The 18,635-nt window shown below is 38.2% G+C and overlaps 1 protein-coding gene across 3 annotated transcripts; it reads right to left on the bottom strand.

Moving 5' to 3' along the window:
• Positions 1–703: 703 nt before the first annotated feature.
• Positions 704–18,504, bottom strand: mrrf (mitochondrial ribosome recycling factor). Of its 3 annotated transcripts, XM_087791273.1 has the most exons (8): positions 18,444–18,467; positions 17,954–18,061; positions 15,661–15,840; positions 15,436–15,588; positions 9,808–9,926; positions 4,334–4,425; positions 2,327–2,486; positions 704–1,265 (listed from the first exon to the last, which is right to left on the bottom strand). In XM_087791273.1, the coding sequence occupies exons 3-8, from the start codon at positions 15,836–15,838 to the stop codon at positions 1,188–1,190; spliced, it is 780 nt and encodes a 259-aa protein (XP_087647399.1). In that variant the 5' UTR covers positions 15,839–15,840; positions 17,954–18,061; positions 18,444–18,467; the 3' UTR covers positions 704–1,187. The 3 variants fall into 3 exon arrangements, with proteins under 3 accessions (XP_087647399.1, XP_087647398.1, XP_087647400.1); XM_087791272.1 differs by lacking the exon at positions 17,954–18,061 and having other exon boundaries at positions 18,444–18,504; XM_087791274.1 differs by lacking the exons at positions 17,954–18,061; positions 18,444–18,467 and adding an exon at positions 16,535–16,554.
• Between the last annotated feature and the right edge of the window lie 131 nt (positions 18,505–18,635).

Below are 18,635 nucleotides of genomic sequence, written 5' to 3'. Positions count from 1 at the left end.
TTCGCCCCTCCATCGATCATGAAGCCCTCTGTTGTGGGCCAAGGTACACAATGCCCTCAAATTGCTGACATATGGACCCGGCAACGCCACGAACAAAAAAAAAAAACCTGCCGCTAAAGCCTTGTTTATCCAGGTCTGTTAAGGGAAGAGACTCTGACGGCGTCGCTCACACCGGCCACCGTATTTTATCGCCGTTATTCCCCTTAAAAGTGACTTCCATTATTTTAAACGCTTGATTGCGTTCGACCGGGATAATAAGTAGTCGTCGAAACGACCGCTCGGCTACAGTGTGTGGGCAACGCTTTGAAAATTAGAGCTCGCTGACATGTGGTGCCAATCAAAAGGAAGCACAAACAAAAACAGCATAATAAATAAGGAGACGTAAACCGCAGGCCGGAGCAGCAGACGGAGCAGGACGGTGCGCGTTGACGCCTGCGTATCTATTTTAAAAACTTCCAACGCTCACACAAAGTACATGAGCGGGGTCTTTAAGAGCGAAGCTATTTAGAGCGAACATTAGGCTTTTTTTCCCCCCTAATGGAGGACGGTGGAGCCGGCGGTCCGAGAGGTCCGTCCGCAGGAAAAGTCCATTATCACTCGGGCTAATGGAGGATGGAGGGGGTGTGGGGTGTGGGGTGGGGGGGGGGGCTTTGAAGCGCAAGTGTAGAAACGGCAAAGAAAACAAGAGCCACGACACATGTGGTACCAGGCGGTGTTACTTTAATGGAGCCCATCAATAACGAGGCTCTGCTGAGTCTCCGTGTTTGAAGGCGAGCGTCTCGCTATCAATCTTCCACATGGATTTTTGGAGTTATATGAAAGAAACAAAGTGTAAAAGTCTCATCCGTTCAGCACCCACACCCCCCGCGCCCCCACTCCCCGATTCCGTGGAACAAACTGCGCCGCCGAGCAGGACGAAGCCCGCGGCGGTTTACGTGCAGACGCTGGTTCTGTGTAAACAGCCGGGTCTGCGGTGAAGCCATGTGATTGGGAGGACGACCACCGTCCCCATTAAAAGTCCATCGGCTCTTCACGCCGATTGTTTGAGCGCAGGAAGGGGAGGAGCGGCGGAGATGGAGGGCGTGGGTTGACATGTCTACAGTATCTTTGATGGTCATCACACAGAGAGTTGAAACGACTCAAAGATGGCGACCAAAGTGAAGTTGCAGGATCAACGAGAACCTGCGTCAGCCCAGCAGCTCTTTGGATTTGGCTGCCAGATGCTTGTCGATGTCGGCGATGAATTTCTCGGCCATCTGCTGGATCTGGAGGTGAAGGCAGAGAGTGACGTCATTAAGACTCAAATTTAAAGAAGGATGTTTCGTTAAACAGGGAAACACAACCGACACATCCTCAATCACGACTCAATCCCTGAACCTCCAAGGGACTCGTTGTATAAACAAAGCGGGTGTGATTACAGCTGGCTGGAGGAGTAGTGAAGCCATTATTACGCCATAATGGACTCTGCTCTCGTAACCTCTTGTTCGCCGAGATTTCAGACGGGGGAGAACTTTATAAAGTAATAACTTCAAAAAACATGGTCATGATGAGAGACTTACTGCATCTTGGAGAGGAAGACTTCAACATTTGAAACATGTGAGTGAGTCAGGAGAGTTGGGTTTTCCCGTAAGTTGCCCTTTAAGGTTAATTTTAGTTAGTCTTTCAGTTATTCCGCTTGTAATTTTACTATCTATGGAGTATTTTCTGTGTTGAATCACTAGCAGAGAGACACGCACTTCTGCTGATGAAAACAATAAAGTACTTGATCATCTCAATAAAAAAAAAAAATGTTAAAAGGAAATCCATAAATTCAATTTAGACCATCTTGGTCCAAACTACTACTGTGAAAGAAAACAACAGTAGGATTAAAAAGTAAAGCAGTGTTAAATAATGAAATAATGAATGAATATGATTGAACAGGTATTAAATATTTACTACATATACCTCTTACTTATCTTCTTAACTTGGATGTATTGTAAGTTAGTTGTAGTGTGTAGCTCGAGCTCTAAATAATGCATCATAAGCACAGTTCTCTGGCCTGAAACTCAAAGGATCCTATGATAAAGGAAGTAAAAATATCATTAGTGTTTCGTGTATTTTTGATGACTGTAAGGCCTTTTTTGAGAGAGACTTTGATTGAACATATGATGAGAAATAAAAGATATAAGAATAAATGCATTTATTGTGTTTGTTTGAATATAATAGAATGTTGATGAGAATATGTTAATATAATGCATGTTAATAATAATAATACAATAATAATTTAACAGAATAGAATTGTAACGTTTAATTGTCCGATGTTTGACACTGAAAATATTGGACTCACCTGTTTCTCTAACAGAAATATGGTGTCTTCTGAATGTCCTTCTTTTTCCCTCTTGACCTGGGTCATAGCATTGCTGCGCACTTTCCTCATGGAGTCTTTCGCTTTGTTGCCCATTTGTTTGGCTGCTTTGACCAGGTTCTCGCGGTGTTCTCTCGTGACCCTGCCAGGACGGAGCACGTCGGAGATTAAGAGTGACAACGAGTCAAATTTCATAAAAGCAAAGGATGAGTGAGACAAATTGAGAAAGTAAAACCAGTAATCCGCCTGACAAAAGTTTGACACGGAGCCAGTAAAAGTAGCGGCGAAGATTGCGACTCCCTCACTCGTGAAGCACGGCAGCATCAAACAATCATTAGCTTCGCACTCCAGTCCAAACATTCGTTAATCAAACACAAAAATCCTTCACGACTTTCCTTCCTTTTCCCCTATAATTATATTTTCCCTGTTCTTTTTGCCATGTCGACTATTTGCAAACAATCCGGAGCAGCATCTATTTACCGCAAACAATACGGCCTAATTACCGATTCCAGAGCCAATCAAGGAACGTTTTCTTTGGAAATGCAAATGGAGGCGTAAAAAGCGGCGACTGGGACTGATTGGAGAGGGAAGCAGTTTGACGCGTATGTCCTTCCTCTGCCACACTAACACCTGCTGCTCCTCACACACACACACACACACACACACACACACACAAACAATCACACACACACGCGCTTGTGTGTAAACGCACTCCAACGCTTAGACTTCATAAACAGCAGTTAAGTTATGTGCTCCGACGTATGAAGTCAATCTCTGTGCATAACTGGTAACCACGGCGACTGCTGCAGCTCATAATAAGGCGACGATGTTTCTTGAACTTGAAATTCTCACTTTTCAGTGACGACACTTTCAATACAACACATTCTGTTATTTAAAAATATTTGTACTTTTAGTAGCTCATCAATTATAAAGATTTTACCCAATTATTATACGACATTATACCAGAAAATACCTCACAAATCCTGGGAAAGTTAAAGTCACTCCACCACTGATGCTTTCTCGATCATGAAGCCAAGTGTCCCCCATTAGACTTTAGAGTCAGATGATGAATCCAGAAGGGTTCAAGAAGTGTTCAGGCCAAAACTAACAATATAACGATATATTCATACACTGGATCTGTGAATTCTTCAGGTGCTGAAGTCATAGTATCGTTTCCTCTTCATCCTCTTAAATACTATTAATTTACAATCCCAAGGAAAGCTCATTTTAAAACCCTGAATAACAGAAAAAAAAATCAATACTGAGATGAAAAAAAATGAGCATATTAAACAAAAAAAGGAAAAATATAGGAGGTGAGGTTTGAGAACATTTATAAAAGTGATCAAAAATATTTTTTATAGAACCTAAAACGATAATGGTGAGTAAGAACTTTAACTGAAAGAAAGCAAATGGAGTGAAAACATTACTAATTACTAAATGAAAATTCAACCTGTTGGTGGAAACTATGATATATATATAAAATAACATACAAGAGTATGTGTTAAAAAAAAAGAAAAAGAAAATCAATGAAGTAAAATTTGTGACAGAAAGAAATTGAATCGTTTAAAAACATATCATTTCATTAAATAACTTAATATTGGTTACATTTTAAATAGGTTAGGTGGTCTTAGACATCCACATTATAGGATGCAAATCTTAGATATGCGTGTTTATATATATATATACATTTGTCTTATATTTTTATCTTATTTAATTATTTTATTCATTACTCAACACCAAAAAAAACAACTGTCAATAAAAGCAATTAAATGTGTTTTTCATATCATATTTAAAGTAAATTAATCATATGACAATATGAATAAATAATATAGAAAATAAATTAACAATAAATGTTGACAATGCAATGCAATTATTCATCAAATATTACTTACATAATATCATTTAACTAGTGATACATGAACTCCATCTACAGATTAAAACAAAACGGTGAAAGTAAAAGTTGTGAGGGAACGTTCAGGGGAAACTCACTTGGGAACAGGCACCTGGATAATTGTCCCGTCCACGTCGGGGTTTAGGTTCATGCTGCTCTCTCTCAGTGCACGGGTGGCGGCCGCCGTGGCCTGAGGGAGGTTAAAACACACGGAGAAAAAAGAGGTGAGGATTGAACGAAACAGCTACAGAATCAGGTAGTGGTCTCACTCCAGCTGGCAATCATTACCGTATTGTGTTTATTCTCCCTGTGTGTGTGTGTGTGTGTGTGTGTGCGTATATGTGTGTGTTTCTGGCACAACCCATGCAGCATGGAAGTGCCTTGGGCCACTGTCAGCGCCGAGCCCCGTGGGATCCCACTGAGGGGTTGCAGGGCAGGCCACCGACCCCTGGTGACCCCCAGAGGAGAGTCTGCTGGAGACGCAGCAACACACACTGGCTGTTGGAGATCCTGGCATATTTATTTTGGATATATTTGATTCATGAACGCCGCCTTGTAAACACCGAGCTTTATTAATCATGTTATTCTCCTTTTTAAAAAAAGTTTGATTCGCCGTCAGACGGAATGAGATTAAGTGGGATTAGCGTGGTGAGGCCAGACGTCAACACGCCTGGGTTGAGAGCCGTTCAAACAGCACACGCTAGAAGACATTAATATTCCGCCCCGTAAACCACGGCGGTGACATTTTCACATGGTCCAAAGAGAAGTTCTCGGGAACTGAACCTTGTACCCACTTGTGTTTACGTCTCACTGGAAAGCAATGACAGAGGCGAGCGATACAAAAGAGTATTTGGGGAAAAAATATTACTCAACCTTTCATTACTTCCTTCATACAGTCGAGAGCGTTACAAGTCTGTTTGGATCATCCATCGTTTTCACTTCATATTTTTTCGAGACTGTTTGTGAGATTTTCACCATCAATTCTAACTGAAGCCAGTCAGCTCTAGAGTTCAGTGTTCGCTGGGAAGTGACACAAAATGCAAGATTGGAAGCTGTTGAGCAACTAGTCAAGCTTTCCTTTCTTACATTTCAAAATTATGTATTATTTTGCTGCCTGGACAAGTCTGATAGTGTCCATTAACCTTTTTTACAATGTTGGGTCAGAGAAAACAGTTTTTTATATGAATTTCTGAGAGCATTTTGCAAACATGCACATGCAGTATTTGGCAACAGAGGCTTCACTACAGTGCAGATGTATTAGACTGGGGGAGCAAGAAACCTACTCTTGTTTTAAAGACGCATTGTATCGTTTGAAAAATCAACAATTTGTTTGAAATTTATTTTTTCTTTTAAGATCAAAAAGTTAAATTTCAATATTCAGCCAAGAAGGTTATGTGATGTATCTGGATTTATGACATAGTTATGGTTTTATGACAAAATAACTCCCGAAATTGTTTGTAATTTTATGAGACATTGATAATGGGTTGAGGACAGAATGCAAATTTTTGGTTACACATTACATATCTGGATCCAGAAATTGTGTTGTCTCAGGGTCAAGGTGACCCGAAGGCCTGCAAAGAAATGTTTTTTTTTTGTATCCCTTGTGTTGTCTCAGGGTCAAGGTCACCCAAAGGCCTGCAAACAAATGTTTTTTTTTGTATCCCTTGTGTTGTCTCTGGGTCAAGATGAACGACTTCCCTGGCTTCTATAAATACATGCGCAGTGGTGGAGGTCGTTCATCTTGACCCATAGACAATACTCTTCGGGTCATATTGACCCAGAGATAACACAAGGTTAAAAGGATGTGTCTTTTAGGGACGCTCGCACTGTGTGTTAGAAATTATAAAACTCTTTCCACTGGCTGTCCGCATAAGCTCATCAATAATATCCCAAATTGTAAAATAAATAAATATAAAATTCCGTAATAAATGTAGCATATTACTACTTTTTAAAGAACATAAAACTGATAAAAATAAATGTTGTTGTGCATGTTCAGCCAGTGAACTCCCAAAGTTTAATTTAAATGTTTTAATTCTTGTATTGTTGAATAGCAACAGTGAGAAGAAAGATCTACAGCCTAAGATCTTCAATTATCACTTACTGTATATATGTCCATGAACACTCTCACCCTGATGTGTTGATTCGCAAAACTCGAATGAGTTTGTTGCCTTTTCTTCAAAAATGTTAAATTAAAATTGCTGTGAAAAGACTTCAGTAGATCCGTCCTAGTACGCGTGGTGTGTTATTCCTGATCTAGTCCAGGCCCGGAATCCATTATGTACAACACAATCCTGTGGTCTCAGAAACTATGTCAGAAATTGACGGCGGCGCTTTCAAAAGAACACCAAGACAAGATTTAGGGGGTCTTTCAATCACAATCGCCAACATTTTCACAACCACATGACGATCCCCTGTGCCGCGTCGTCCAGGGTGCAAATGTGAAACGTGAGGAAAAGCAGCGTCCGACTTCCTCTTCCTTTAAACCCCTCTCCTGTTTCCACAGAAATCCTTCTGGCGTTCCCCGCAGGGAGAACAAAATGGCAGCGAGATTAAAGGAATTTATTTGTGCGCATTAAATTAATTCATGAGCTCTTGTTACTTTTTCTCTGTGTGTTGGAAATCGTCCGGGGAGCAGGCCTCTGGTTGCTCTCTTTGAGCGGCGGGTGATAGATTCGGTCCATACCTATGTTTGATTGTTCTCAGCATCAGATTCATCACGGCTTCCTTTGAAACCTGCGCTCCGGTGGTTGCCGGGGAAAATAACTCGAGCGGAATTGTTCTGACCAGGTTCTGGCTAATACGTCGGCGAGGGAGAGGAATGAGTCTGAAGGTTGACATCAAAGCCGGGCTCTTCAAAGTGAAGGGTTGAGGATTTGTTGGTGACGGGACGCTCAACGGGAACTTAAAGACGCACACGTCAGGATGTTGTTGGTGGCTGAAGACTTGAATGAATGAATGAATAACAACTGAAGGAGAGCTGCAGAGGATGGTAATGGATAGACATCATTATAACTCTATTAGTCTTGAGTGCTTTGGACTCACCTTTGTCGGTGTGTGTGTGTGTGTGTGTGTGTGTGTGTGTGTGTGTGTGTGTGTGTGTGTGTGTGTGTGAGTGTGTATTTGCATGTGTGTGGTCTGAACTTGGAACCCTTGGAAAGAACTTAAAGCTGCAGGTGAATTGTTTGGTTGGAAAATAACTCGATAACTAAAAGAATTTGAAAGATTTTTTTCAGGAAAAAAGTGAAACTGATCAAAACTCTTCCTCGATCCAGATGAAACTATATAAGGAGTTGCTCAAGCATGTTGTTTTTTTTTTAACGCACACTTGTGAGAGCTTGGGAATATCACCAAGTTTATGTCTCGTGTGGTCCAGTGGCTAGGATGCTGTAAGCAAGTAAGTAAGCGCCTGGTCTAGAAAGGCGCTCTATAAATAGAGATTATTATTATTATTATTATTATTATATTTATAGAGCGCTTTTCCAGACCAGGGTCACAAAGCGCTTAAACAATCAAAACAATATTCAATAAAGTATATACTTTAAAGGTCAAGATAACACTGAGAACAACGTACATTCTTAATTGATTTGATTCTACATTTTACATACAGTAACGTGAAATTAGCAACTTTCCAGTGTCGTGCACAATCTCTATAGTTTCTTGGTAATATTGATAAAAAAGTGCAAAACACATTAAGATTCTGTCCATGGCCAGAATCTGCGACTCGCTGCCCACTTACATCATTGATCCTCTGCTGCCTCCATCACTAGGACTGAGTACCAATTCTCTGAACCATAATAGCAGCGGTTCTGATGGTCGTAGCGAGACTGAAAAGCATAGATTTCTCTGCTTGATTTTTGTTCAGTTATTTCTTTAATATCTCAAACCCAAATAAAAAAATGCAAGATGTTTTTATGGAAGTATATCAGTGCCGTCAAAGAATTGGATTCAACATCACATTTGTTTTTTGTTATTTTTTTCTTATTAAGCATTGATTTTCTTTTTAATCATTTAATTTAATAATTGGATAATCGAAAAGTTGAATTTATTCAAAAAATAAATTAGAAAAAATTTAATATTTTTAAAATGATTCCTTTGGTTGGATATTTCAATTCTAATAAAAGAGATTCCACATTCAATTTTCAGATTCAATTCATTTTTTATTACTAAATTTGTACTTAAAAAAATAAATAAATAGGAAACCCTTTAAATTCAATAAAACAATGTAGGTGTCATAGTACTGCAGGACTGTACCAAAGGAGTACAGAGCTTGTGACAGCATAGAAGCACTGGCGCGTCTTTTTAGGTCATGTGTCAACATCTAGGGTCTCAAAAAACAGAAAAAACTATTCACGTTCAATCTGTGTTTTTTTATGTGAAAGAATTTAATCAGAAATTGTGTTTTAATCCAACGGTCAGATAAACCTGTAATATAATGCATTTGCTGAAGCCCTACCCAAAAGTAGTGAATAGCCATTTTGGTAAAGATGCACAGATTTGATCTTTTTCAGGTGGCGAGTTGTATCCATGTCTTGACTTTTTTAAGTGCATTTATGATCTCCTCACTGAGGACATTTCAAAGTCCTGTAAAGGAATCTCTCTGTGACTTCGATTCCGTTTTGCACCCAAGTTGTCTTCATAAAAAATCCTCCTTTTTTTCACAGAACTAACTTCATAAAGACTCTCGCCTAATATGGACATAAACCCTCATATGAAGAAAAACACATTTAAAAAACAACTTGCTATTTTAAATTGCAAAAATGGAAACTGAACTAAGCAACACGGTGGACAGACATCTTTATTTTTGCTGTGCTGCCGGTCGTCATGGCGACGAGCTAAACTTCAGGTGCACTTTGGAAAAGATGAAATGCTGACGGGAAAATATTTTTGGAAAACTTCCTGGAATGCCAAAACGGCTCCAGTGGTGTAATTTATCCTCGTCGGCTCCGAGAGCGCAGGACTGAACGTGTGGGTGAACGTCAGAGCGAGCTTTAATTCAAGCAGATGAAGTTTCACGCAGGTGATTAGTCTTTATTACCGTTCGTAAGCATATTACTCTGGAGATAAGAGATCAAAGCGGTCATTTCAAGAAAACGGATGTGCAGAAACCGGTCCGTCGGTTGATAAAAAACAAGTCATCTTACATTCTCCAGAGCGTCTGGCTACTGACACCCCGTTTCGTGTGTGTGTGTGTGTGTGTGTGTGTGGACAAAATGGAGCTGTGATTAGTACAGTGCTGTATCATCGGAGAAGGAAAAAGGGGGAAAAGAAAAAGAAAAATAATCCATTCCTTCCTAACCTGGGGGTATAATGAGGTCATTTCCTATTCTGCTGAAACTCACACACAGACATAACCGCAGATCGCCACACACACACACACACACACACAAACAGAGTTTCTCGTTGCCATCGTTCACCCCCAGAACAAAGGGCCGCACGAGTGATCAATCAATGAGCCTCGGATTCAGCCGAGAGACGCAGGAGGTTCACGTTTCATTGGTGGACTCGTACGAGCTCTGCTCAGGTTCACTCTTCTTTTGACTTTTTTAAGAGTGTGTGTGTGTGCGTCTCTTACCTCGGGAAAGCTGCTCATGTTGACCGTAATCATCTGAGGGGACTTCATGGAGACCTGGCCCAGCTGGTTGAGGGGAAACTTGCCGTCCGCAGTTGTCACCACAATGTGATCAAATGCTCCTAGACAAACACACAGATTAAGAAGTGCTCAGTATTTACCCACATTGACAGTTCGCAGCATCGCTCGCCTGCCTGTGAGCAATCACCCTGATTTTGTTTGTTTGGGAGGATGTGTCGAGTAATCCCGAATAGATCAGAGCCAGGGACGGGCGGGGATGAAGCGCACGGACACGTGTCAATAGATTAAGTGTTTTTTTTTTGCTCACAACATCCACCAACAAACTTCATGGATGAAGAGACGTAATGATCGTGTTGTGAGTCGGTTAAAAAGAACGTTCACACTTCAATTTGGAGCCTTTTTTTAAGATGAGAGTCAATGAACGCAGCCGGGAATAGTTGACAAAAATGCACCTTATATTAAAAGTAAGTTAACAACCATGAATAGATTCTTAGTAGCAATATGCATATGGATGTATTACATCATGACCACTGGCCTTAAGTGATGAAGTTGACCACAGCCTGGGTAAACATTGAACAGCCATTTGACAGAATAGATGATTACTAGAGGCAAATAAATTAAGTTTTATGGTTAAGTTTTCTAGGCGCTCACAAGATGCAAATGGAAAAAAATACGATTGTACTTCAGTATTATCTTAGTATTATAGTGTATAGCAAGGGTGTCTACCTTAATCACATAAAGGGCTTCAATCTTTTAGCAGTTGCCAAACTAAATGTGTATTTACCGAACTTTGCTGATCAGTTGTGTGAGAAAATATTGATAAATCGATATTTAACAACACTGGATCCATTTCCCCCCCACTCTTTTTTTGGGGCTTTCAAATCATGTTTCATTTTTACAATAGTTGTCTTATGGGTGGTACTTTAGCAAGTGTGTATGAAATCTATTGATGGCATTTGTTCATTTTTGTGTTGCAAAGTGGTTTGCATGATCTCCTCAAAGTAAGTTGCTGCTTAACTTCCAGGTCCAGAGGGAGGAAACTTGAGACCTTTCTGTGTGGAGGTTGTATGTTCTCCCTGTGTTGTGTGGATTTACTCCGGGCACTCCGGTTTCCTCCCACAGTTAAAAAATATACATAGGTTGATTGGTAACTTGGGGAAAGGCTGTCCGGTCCAGGGAGTCCCCCCACACTTGCCTGTAGAAGCTGGGATTTATATAAAACAGACTTAAATCAAACAAGATCTCAAAGTGCTACAGCAGTACTCTACTGTGGGTTTTAAGTGTATATTAAATCACTATTTGCCACAGCATAAAGGATGATTATATTTTGTTATTATTATACATTAAGCTTTAGCTTTACATTAATTAAATGATAATTAACCTGTGATTTACCAGCTCAATGGATGCAAGACTCAACCTTTTGGGTTATTATAACATAAAATAAATCCTGGACAAATATTCCAGAATTATAAAACTCATGTTCTATTAATAATTGGCTTTTATTTGTTTTGTAAAAATACCTTTCACATTGTAAAACACATATTTATTTAAAATGGAATGTGTTTGAGAATATATTCAAAATAAAAAATCTTTCTCATACTTTTAAAAATCATTTTAAGGAATATTTCTATCTGCCTACTGATGCTGCGGAATGGTTATAGTCAAACAAGTACTGCAGAACCAAGAGCTACAAGTTTCTCAAGACTTGAAGTAGAAAGTCATTTTTAAAAAACAAAAGGGAAAACATCAAAAGCCATCTCTCAGCAACTGCAGATTATTTCAAGGTCAGAATCTTTCTTTCTTTCCTTTATCTCCTCAATCAGCTGACACAGTGGAATTCTAAATATTTGTAAATACAAGCATATCTAGTCCAAGAGAGAACATGACGTCCTCGAGAGACACTAGAATTACTTCAATAGACTTTTATCAATGCAGAAAGAATCTTGGATATTTGACTTTTTTATCGTATGGTCACAGGTGACGGTCAAGGTTATGGAATTATCGGTTGAACTTGTGTTAAAACCACTTTTAATGTATTTACATCTAATGTTTATTCATGAAGGGATCAGGAAACTGCTCGTCTATAGAGTCTGTGAATGCAGCATACAGATGAGATTCATACCAGGCTCTTAGACAAACACCAAGTTACTTACAGAGGAGGTTTGAAGCAGAAGAAAACCCCGCAGTGGTCAGTCGATATTAGACGACGAGTCGGTTATTAATATTTATACAGAATGACGACCAGAAATATGCGGCCTAGGCCACAAATTGCTAAAATAAATTATAGCAGACAGAATAAAGCGACCGCTATCAGACACTTTCCATGATCTACAGTCGCGGTGATGAAATTAAAGGTGCGTCGGCCAACGCCGGGTGACTTCCCTCCCTCCATCCCTCCATCCCTCCCTCCGATTACAACCTCCCTCAACCTCTTCTTCTCCTCCACTCCTCTGTCTGGCTAACCTCATATGCAGTTGTTTCCTTCGTCTTCATCCCTGCCTTACATCACTCCCTTGCTGCAGTGGACTGTGCAGAGGCTGTGTGTGTGTGTGTGTGTGTGTGTGTGTGAGTGTGTGTGTGTGTGTGTGTGTGTGTGAGTGAGTGTGTGTGAGTGTGAGTGTGAGTGTGTGTCCGTTTGTGTGTGTGCAGGAAAGGAGGGTGAAGAAAAGGTGAGCCAACTGTGTAATTTTCATGAGCTGATCCTTATATTATTTAGGGTTTAAATGTGCTTTTTTTTTTTTAGGGGAAATTGCTATATTTATCTTTAAACACAAAATCCACATCAGGTTTTTTTTTCTTTTAAAATGTGCAAAAGTCTGCAACCCCCTGACAATAACGTTGTTTTGTTTTTGAAATATATGTATTTTCATCATACGCAACAACATCTGAACTTTTCTCAACTTCCAAATTTGAAGCTGGCGTCAGGTTGTTAACTAACATTGTTTTTTCGGAAAATAATTCTCGGAAACAGGATATTAAATTATATTAAATATATTTTAAGATCATTTATATAATAGTAGATAGTTATTATATAGTATAAGATAGTAATAATAAATTATTTATATAGTATTTAAGTTAACTTAATACTTTCCACTTAGAGAGGTCAAAAATGATACTGGGATTGTTATAGGGTCTTAATAAAATAAAAACAAATAAAAGATCATCATAATGAATTTAAAAATGACATGTGGATTTAAAACAAAACATTACAATAAAAAGAATAAATAAATATTAAATATACATTATTACGCCTTTTAGCTCCACTTTGTGGGTGTTTATTATTTTATATAAATGTTGTGACCTTTGAATTAAGCAGCAGTTTTTAACTACAGTGCAAGATTTAAAAAAGAGTTTATAAAATAAATACAAAATATGAGCAAGGAATAAATAAAGAGAAAATTTAATAAAAAGGAAATTGGACCAAAACTATATACATACATGAATTAGAGCATGTGATTTTAAAAAAATAAAATTCCAACTTAAAATATTATGGTTAAGGCAGAACTTTATTGATCCCTCAGGAGGTCTCCTTTGGGAAATTGTTTGATAATTTCTAAAAATTAAAAATAATACAAAATATTTCAAGACACAAGTTGTTGTTTTAGCAAATAGAGCATATTTTTAGTAAAGTAAATTATTTTATCACGATAGAAGTTTGTGCTTTTTTTTTTATTCAATGCAAAATGTAGGTTTTATAGTAGACTTTATTTAGCTTCAAGACCAACTACACGTCGACATCGACTATAAATAAACTGCACCAACTACACAAAGGTTAAAAAAAAAAAAAAGGTTCAGTAATCCCATCATGGCATCAACAGACAGCAGTCATCCAGACACTTAGTCTTAATACAGACCAGATGAGTTTATGGAACAAACACTCATACACACACACACACACACACAGAAACACACGGTTTCGGACGACTGACGTCATTCCATTCCACCATCACCATCATCATCCCTGCTGTCAACCCTAAGTCCGCCTGCCTCCGTGGATTACCGTGCAGCTGGACAGAAGAGAGGGGCAGCCGGGGAGACAGACAGTTGGACGAAGGAAGGATGACCGGAGGTGGAGGAGAAGAATGACTTCAGACGTAGAAGGAAGAGAACAGGAGGAAAGAAACGTGTCCCGTAGTCCAGGATATTTCGCAGAGCAGCTTTGAGTAATGGAGTCGATTTAAGGACAAATGGGTATAAGTAGATTGTGCCGGAGTGACTTATGAAAATCTCAAGAGTTTGAAGTTTGAATAGAGCGGCTGCTTTGTTCCAGCAGACCCTCCGTCACAATCAGCAACTTCTTCAATCCATCAAGAGTCAGAGGCTCGGGGTCGTGACCTGGATGTAGTTGGGGAAGCAGAGGGCAGAGCAGGGTCTTCTCTGGTGTTCGCCGGTACAATAAGTGAGAGCAGGGGTGTCGAACTTAATCACACGGGTCGAGTACGTTTTAGATTTAACTAAATATCTTGAACCGGGAGAATCACATCCCTTTCCTTCACCTTCAGTTTGACTGTTATTAGAAGCATCTGTGTAATAGTTGACATCAATAATCTCTGTTCCTTATCTTAAGTTAAACACTCACATCTTTGTAGATCACAATATCAGCATGAACAAGTGATTTTGAGCAATTTCTAAAGATAAAAAGACTGTAACACAGGACTCATAGAATCTGTTGTTAATGCATATAAATCAATTACTTGGACAGATTCAGAAAAAATAATGTTGGAAACTTTTTTGTTTTAAATAGAAGCTGCAATGTTATTTAAAAATCTGTGATTTAAAATTAAATAATTAATTATCAAATGCAAAATCATCTGAATAATAAGACATTTCTTCCCACTGCGGTCAGGGTGTTTAATAAATAAAATATAACATCTTAATAAATGTTCATACAGTAACTAATTTCCCCACTTCTGTACTTCCATCGTCTTTCTTTCTTTAGTATTTGGTTATTTCAATTTAATTATAATTTTATTATCATTCTCATTTGTAGTTTTATTTATTTTATTCATTGTTATATCACAGTTTGTTTGTATTTTAATTAACAATTGTTTTTTAAATACGTGTTCTGTATGTTTTAATAAAAAAGTGTATGTGTGTTTAGTCTTTTTTTGGCGTTCTGCTACCACGATATTTATTTTATTCAATATTTATTCAATATTGTTTTGATTTTTAAAGCGCTTTGTGACCCTGGTCTGGAAAAGCGCTCTATAAATACAAATTACTTACTTACTTACAACTCAATGTGAAAAGAATAAAAAGGTATATCTTCCCTTGTCGTATTTGTAACTATTACACAGTTAGCTTCAATTGATTAGCAGCTAATTTGAACTTTTATTTATGTTTCTTTACTTTGTAAAAAAACTCGCTGGATGACGTGTTAATATTTAAGGTTGCCTCATTAAATCTTGATAAACATGAATTATCTAATAAAAAATGTTAATGTTGATTTTTTTTGGAGGGTTATACACAATGGATTACGTCAAAATCACATATTTGTATTGATTTTATAGATTAAATGTGTGATACAAGATGACAAAACTGGGTAATAATTAGAGCCAGATGTCAAATTATTCATTTTTTTAGAATTCTTCAGCACGAGAAGAGGAATACCTGGCGTCGTTCGGATACTCAAGCTGCGGCTGAAATCTTCCTTCAGCGCCGAGACAACAGCGTTCATCTCTGCCTCCAGTTCATCCAGACTGATGATGTCCTCCACCAGAGCGGCGTTGAGGTTCACCTTCGCCGGCTTCCCCTTTGACTTCACTGCGACGGAGAGAGAATATTAAAACCGTTGTTGAACATTCATGCGGACAAAATCAAAATCTCCTCACAAACCTTTTGCTTTCTTTGTGGCATAAAACCGTGTGCATAGTGCTGGCTGGCGGGACCCACTGGGGGGAAGAAGAAGAAGGGGGTTCCTGACAGTAGTGGACACCATAAGGAGGCGTCGGGCTTGTCTCAGCAGAGTCTGACACAGCAGAGGACGCAGCAGGCTCAGGTGACTCATCGCCATATCTTGAAAAAATAAATAAAAAGATTTCAGTCTTTATACATAAACCAGACGATAATGAGATGTTTGAATGGACGAAATCTAGTGTAGTAACCGATTTGATCCAGTAGGAGGTGGGCATGGACGATATTTCACAGCTCATCTTATAAGTGTTTCAGAATATTTTACAGTTTAACAGTTCGTTTCTTATTTTGCTATTAGGAATACAAAAACAGGTTCCAACACTTTTTTTTTTTACAAAACCTATAAGAAACTTTTGGTAAATAAACACCTTTAAAGACGTGGACACATGAGGAGATAGCACAGAATCTTAATGTCATAAAAACAATTCCTGTATGTCTTAAAAATTAGCTGGAAAACTATTGTTTTGAACTTGCTTGATTGTTTGTTTAATGTGTTATGAAAATACATTACACCAGATCTAAGTCTGACGGAAAAAAAAGGAAACTTATAATGTAGAAGAAGCCATTTAAAAATGCTGTTTCGCACTTATTTTATCCTAAAAAATTAAGCAGCACTCAATGACTGTTCCAGCTTCTTCTTCTTCTCACATTTGCTCTGAGAAGATGTTGTTTGGGAATTCCTTAAAGGGGAACCTCCCACTCAAAAAAAACAACACCACAAGTATCAGCCACCTCCCACTGTGCCAACCGTGAACTAAGTCACTGAACCTTTGCATGCACACAAGTGTAGACAAACCTCGACACAACAAATGTCCCACAGACACAAACAGAATGAAGCTTGTCTTTCATAGTCAGTGGCTGTGTCCGTATTAGTGAGGGGGAAACGTAGCATGTTGCCGTCTTATTAAAATAGTACTGTTGCATAACGCGGGACTTTTTCGCTAAACACAACAGCCAAACACTTCTTGACTGAACTTGGCCGCATCTTGATTATGATTGGATAACAGTGGAATGTGTAGGGGAAGTTGTACACGGGAAGATTGACAGCGATAACAGCAGGAGAGCAGATGTTGCAAAGAAAATAGTATAATTATATCGACTCACTTCTGTTTACCGTGAACGACTGCTACAAGAAAATGAATATTTGACATTTACATTTGCTTGCATTTTGGCAAAAAGAGGAGCATAAATGATTTTACTGTGATTTTAAAGAAAATAATCATAATTATTGGGCAATAATAGAAGAAACAATAGAAGTCACAAATGCTGCACACTATTATTTAAATAATTGTAGTCAGTTGTTTGAACAAGTTAATTAGGAGAATTAAATACACAAAGAAAGGATGTATTAAAACCAATTACAATTAAAGGTTTAAAAGAAAGAGAAGGCTTTAAACTGTAAATCAGAATGAATCTAAAAGCTACAGTATATACTGTAGATAAAAGGTATACAATAGTGTGCTCTACAGGTTTGATTGATCAGCAAAAGTGGACAAAGGACCAAAAGTAAATCATTCAAATTGAAATCAGCCAATATTTTTTGTTACAAGATACATTTTTTGTATTAAAAGCTGTTGATTAAAACTACTATATATTTTATATTTGATATTATATTATTAAAAAGGGATTCATAGAGATGTAATTATTCCCCACTAATTATATAAGGTCAGCCGTGTTCAACTAGGAGGAGGTCTTGGGGCAGACCTGGCCATATAGTTTTTAAAAAAATACTAAAGCTATATTTAGGATTTGACAATATGTGACCAGGATTAAATAACAGATTTTCGAGTTTGAGATGAGTTTGTGTGTTTTATAAAAAATAAAAAAAAATAAAAAAAATGGGAAGCAATAAAAAACACATTGAAAAACGAGATATACAAGCTTGCAACATCATAAGTTTACGAACGAGTTTATCTTCTACCTTTAAACACAAAACATTTTCTAAGCGTGAGCAGTTATATGAACTGTGATCTCTGTGATCATTTCATTAAATGACTATTTAATACTTTTTTTTGTGCTAGAAAATTTAAAAAAAAGTAAAGTTAGACACTGTAGTTCATCAATTTTAAAATATAAGGATGATGACAAGTTGATGATGATGATAACACCGCCTCATAGTGTTAATCCACATCCTCCTTCAGACAGTGAAGACTAAACTAAAGATCCTATAAAGAAAACTAAAACAGGCAGTTTTCCGGACAGACTCGTAACAGACCTAAAGTGTGGTTGAGCAGATGTGGGATGATGATGGATCGCTTTGTGAGAGAAGTCAAGCACAAACGATGAAGCACAGGTGTTCAGGAGGAAACTGTATCTTCACTTCCTGTAGGTCACACACAGACTCACACTATAGATGTGTGTTTATTTCTTGATGCTACACAATAATCCAAACTATATGCTGGAAAAGGGGGATATGCATAAAACAGCTAGCATGGAAGCAAACAAACCTGACTTTGGGCTTGTTTTTACTTAATTGCAACGTATTTTTTCAATAGTGTAGCTTCTGTCTAACGTAAAATTGTAATATAAATTTAAACAGAAGTAGAAAAGTATCAATTTTGTATCATATTCCATTGAAACTACGGGTGAAGGTCAAAACGACATTCCCGATCAAACCGAAATGTGACTTATATCGAGCACCCGTCGCTATGCTATATAAACTATCATGCAATCAAATACGGTTCATGTGTTCACAACAAACTTACTTTTATCAGGCAATGGTTCCTCAGAGTTTATATCTGGCAACACGTTTTACACCAAACTGTCATATTCACGCGACGTGGTTGGGTGCGCGTGAAATGTTCACCCGGGCGTGTTAATCGGGCGGAGCTTCGTTCGTCTTAGGGGAAAGCGCTCACACAGCTAAAAACCGGGAGGTAACAAGAACAAAATGGAGC

The sequence above is a fragment of the Callionymus lyra genome, chromosome 5 (assembly GCF_982586985.1).
Source record: "Callionymus lyra chromosome 5, fCalLyr1.hap1.1, whole genome shotgun sequence".
Classification (NCBI taxonomy): domain Eukaryota; kingdom Metazoa; phylum Chordata; class Actinopteri; order Syngnathiformes; family Callionymidae; genus Callionymus; species Callionymus lyra.
This window is presented reverse-complemented; position numbering and strand designations above follow the sequence as displayed.

Bases quoted from the DNA above. Each gene is read 5' to 3' on its own strand.
- mrrf (XM_087791272.1), bottom strand. From the start codon at position 15,838: ATGGCGATGAGTCACCTGAGCCTGCTGCGTCCTCTGCTGTGTCAGACT. The intron at 9,927-15,435 runs GTATTCCTCTTC...GTGTTTGTCTAG, and splicing joins GAGTATCCGAACGACGCCAG to GAGCATTTGATCACATTGTG. The intron at 1,266-2,326 runs GTGAGTCCAATA...CTTCACCTCCAG, and splicing joins TATTTCTGTTAGAGAAACAG to ATCCAGCAGATGGCCGAGAA.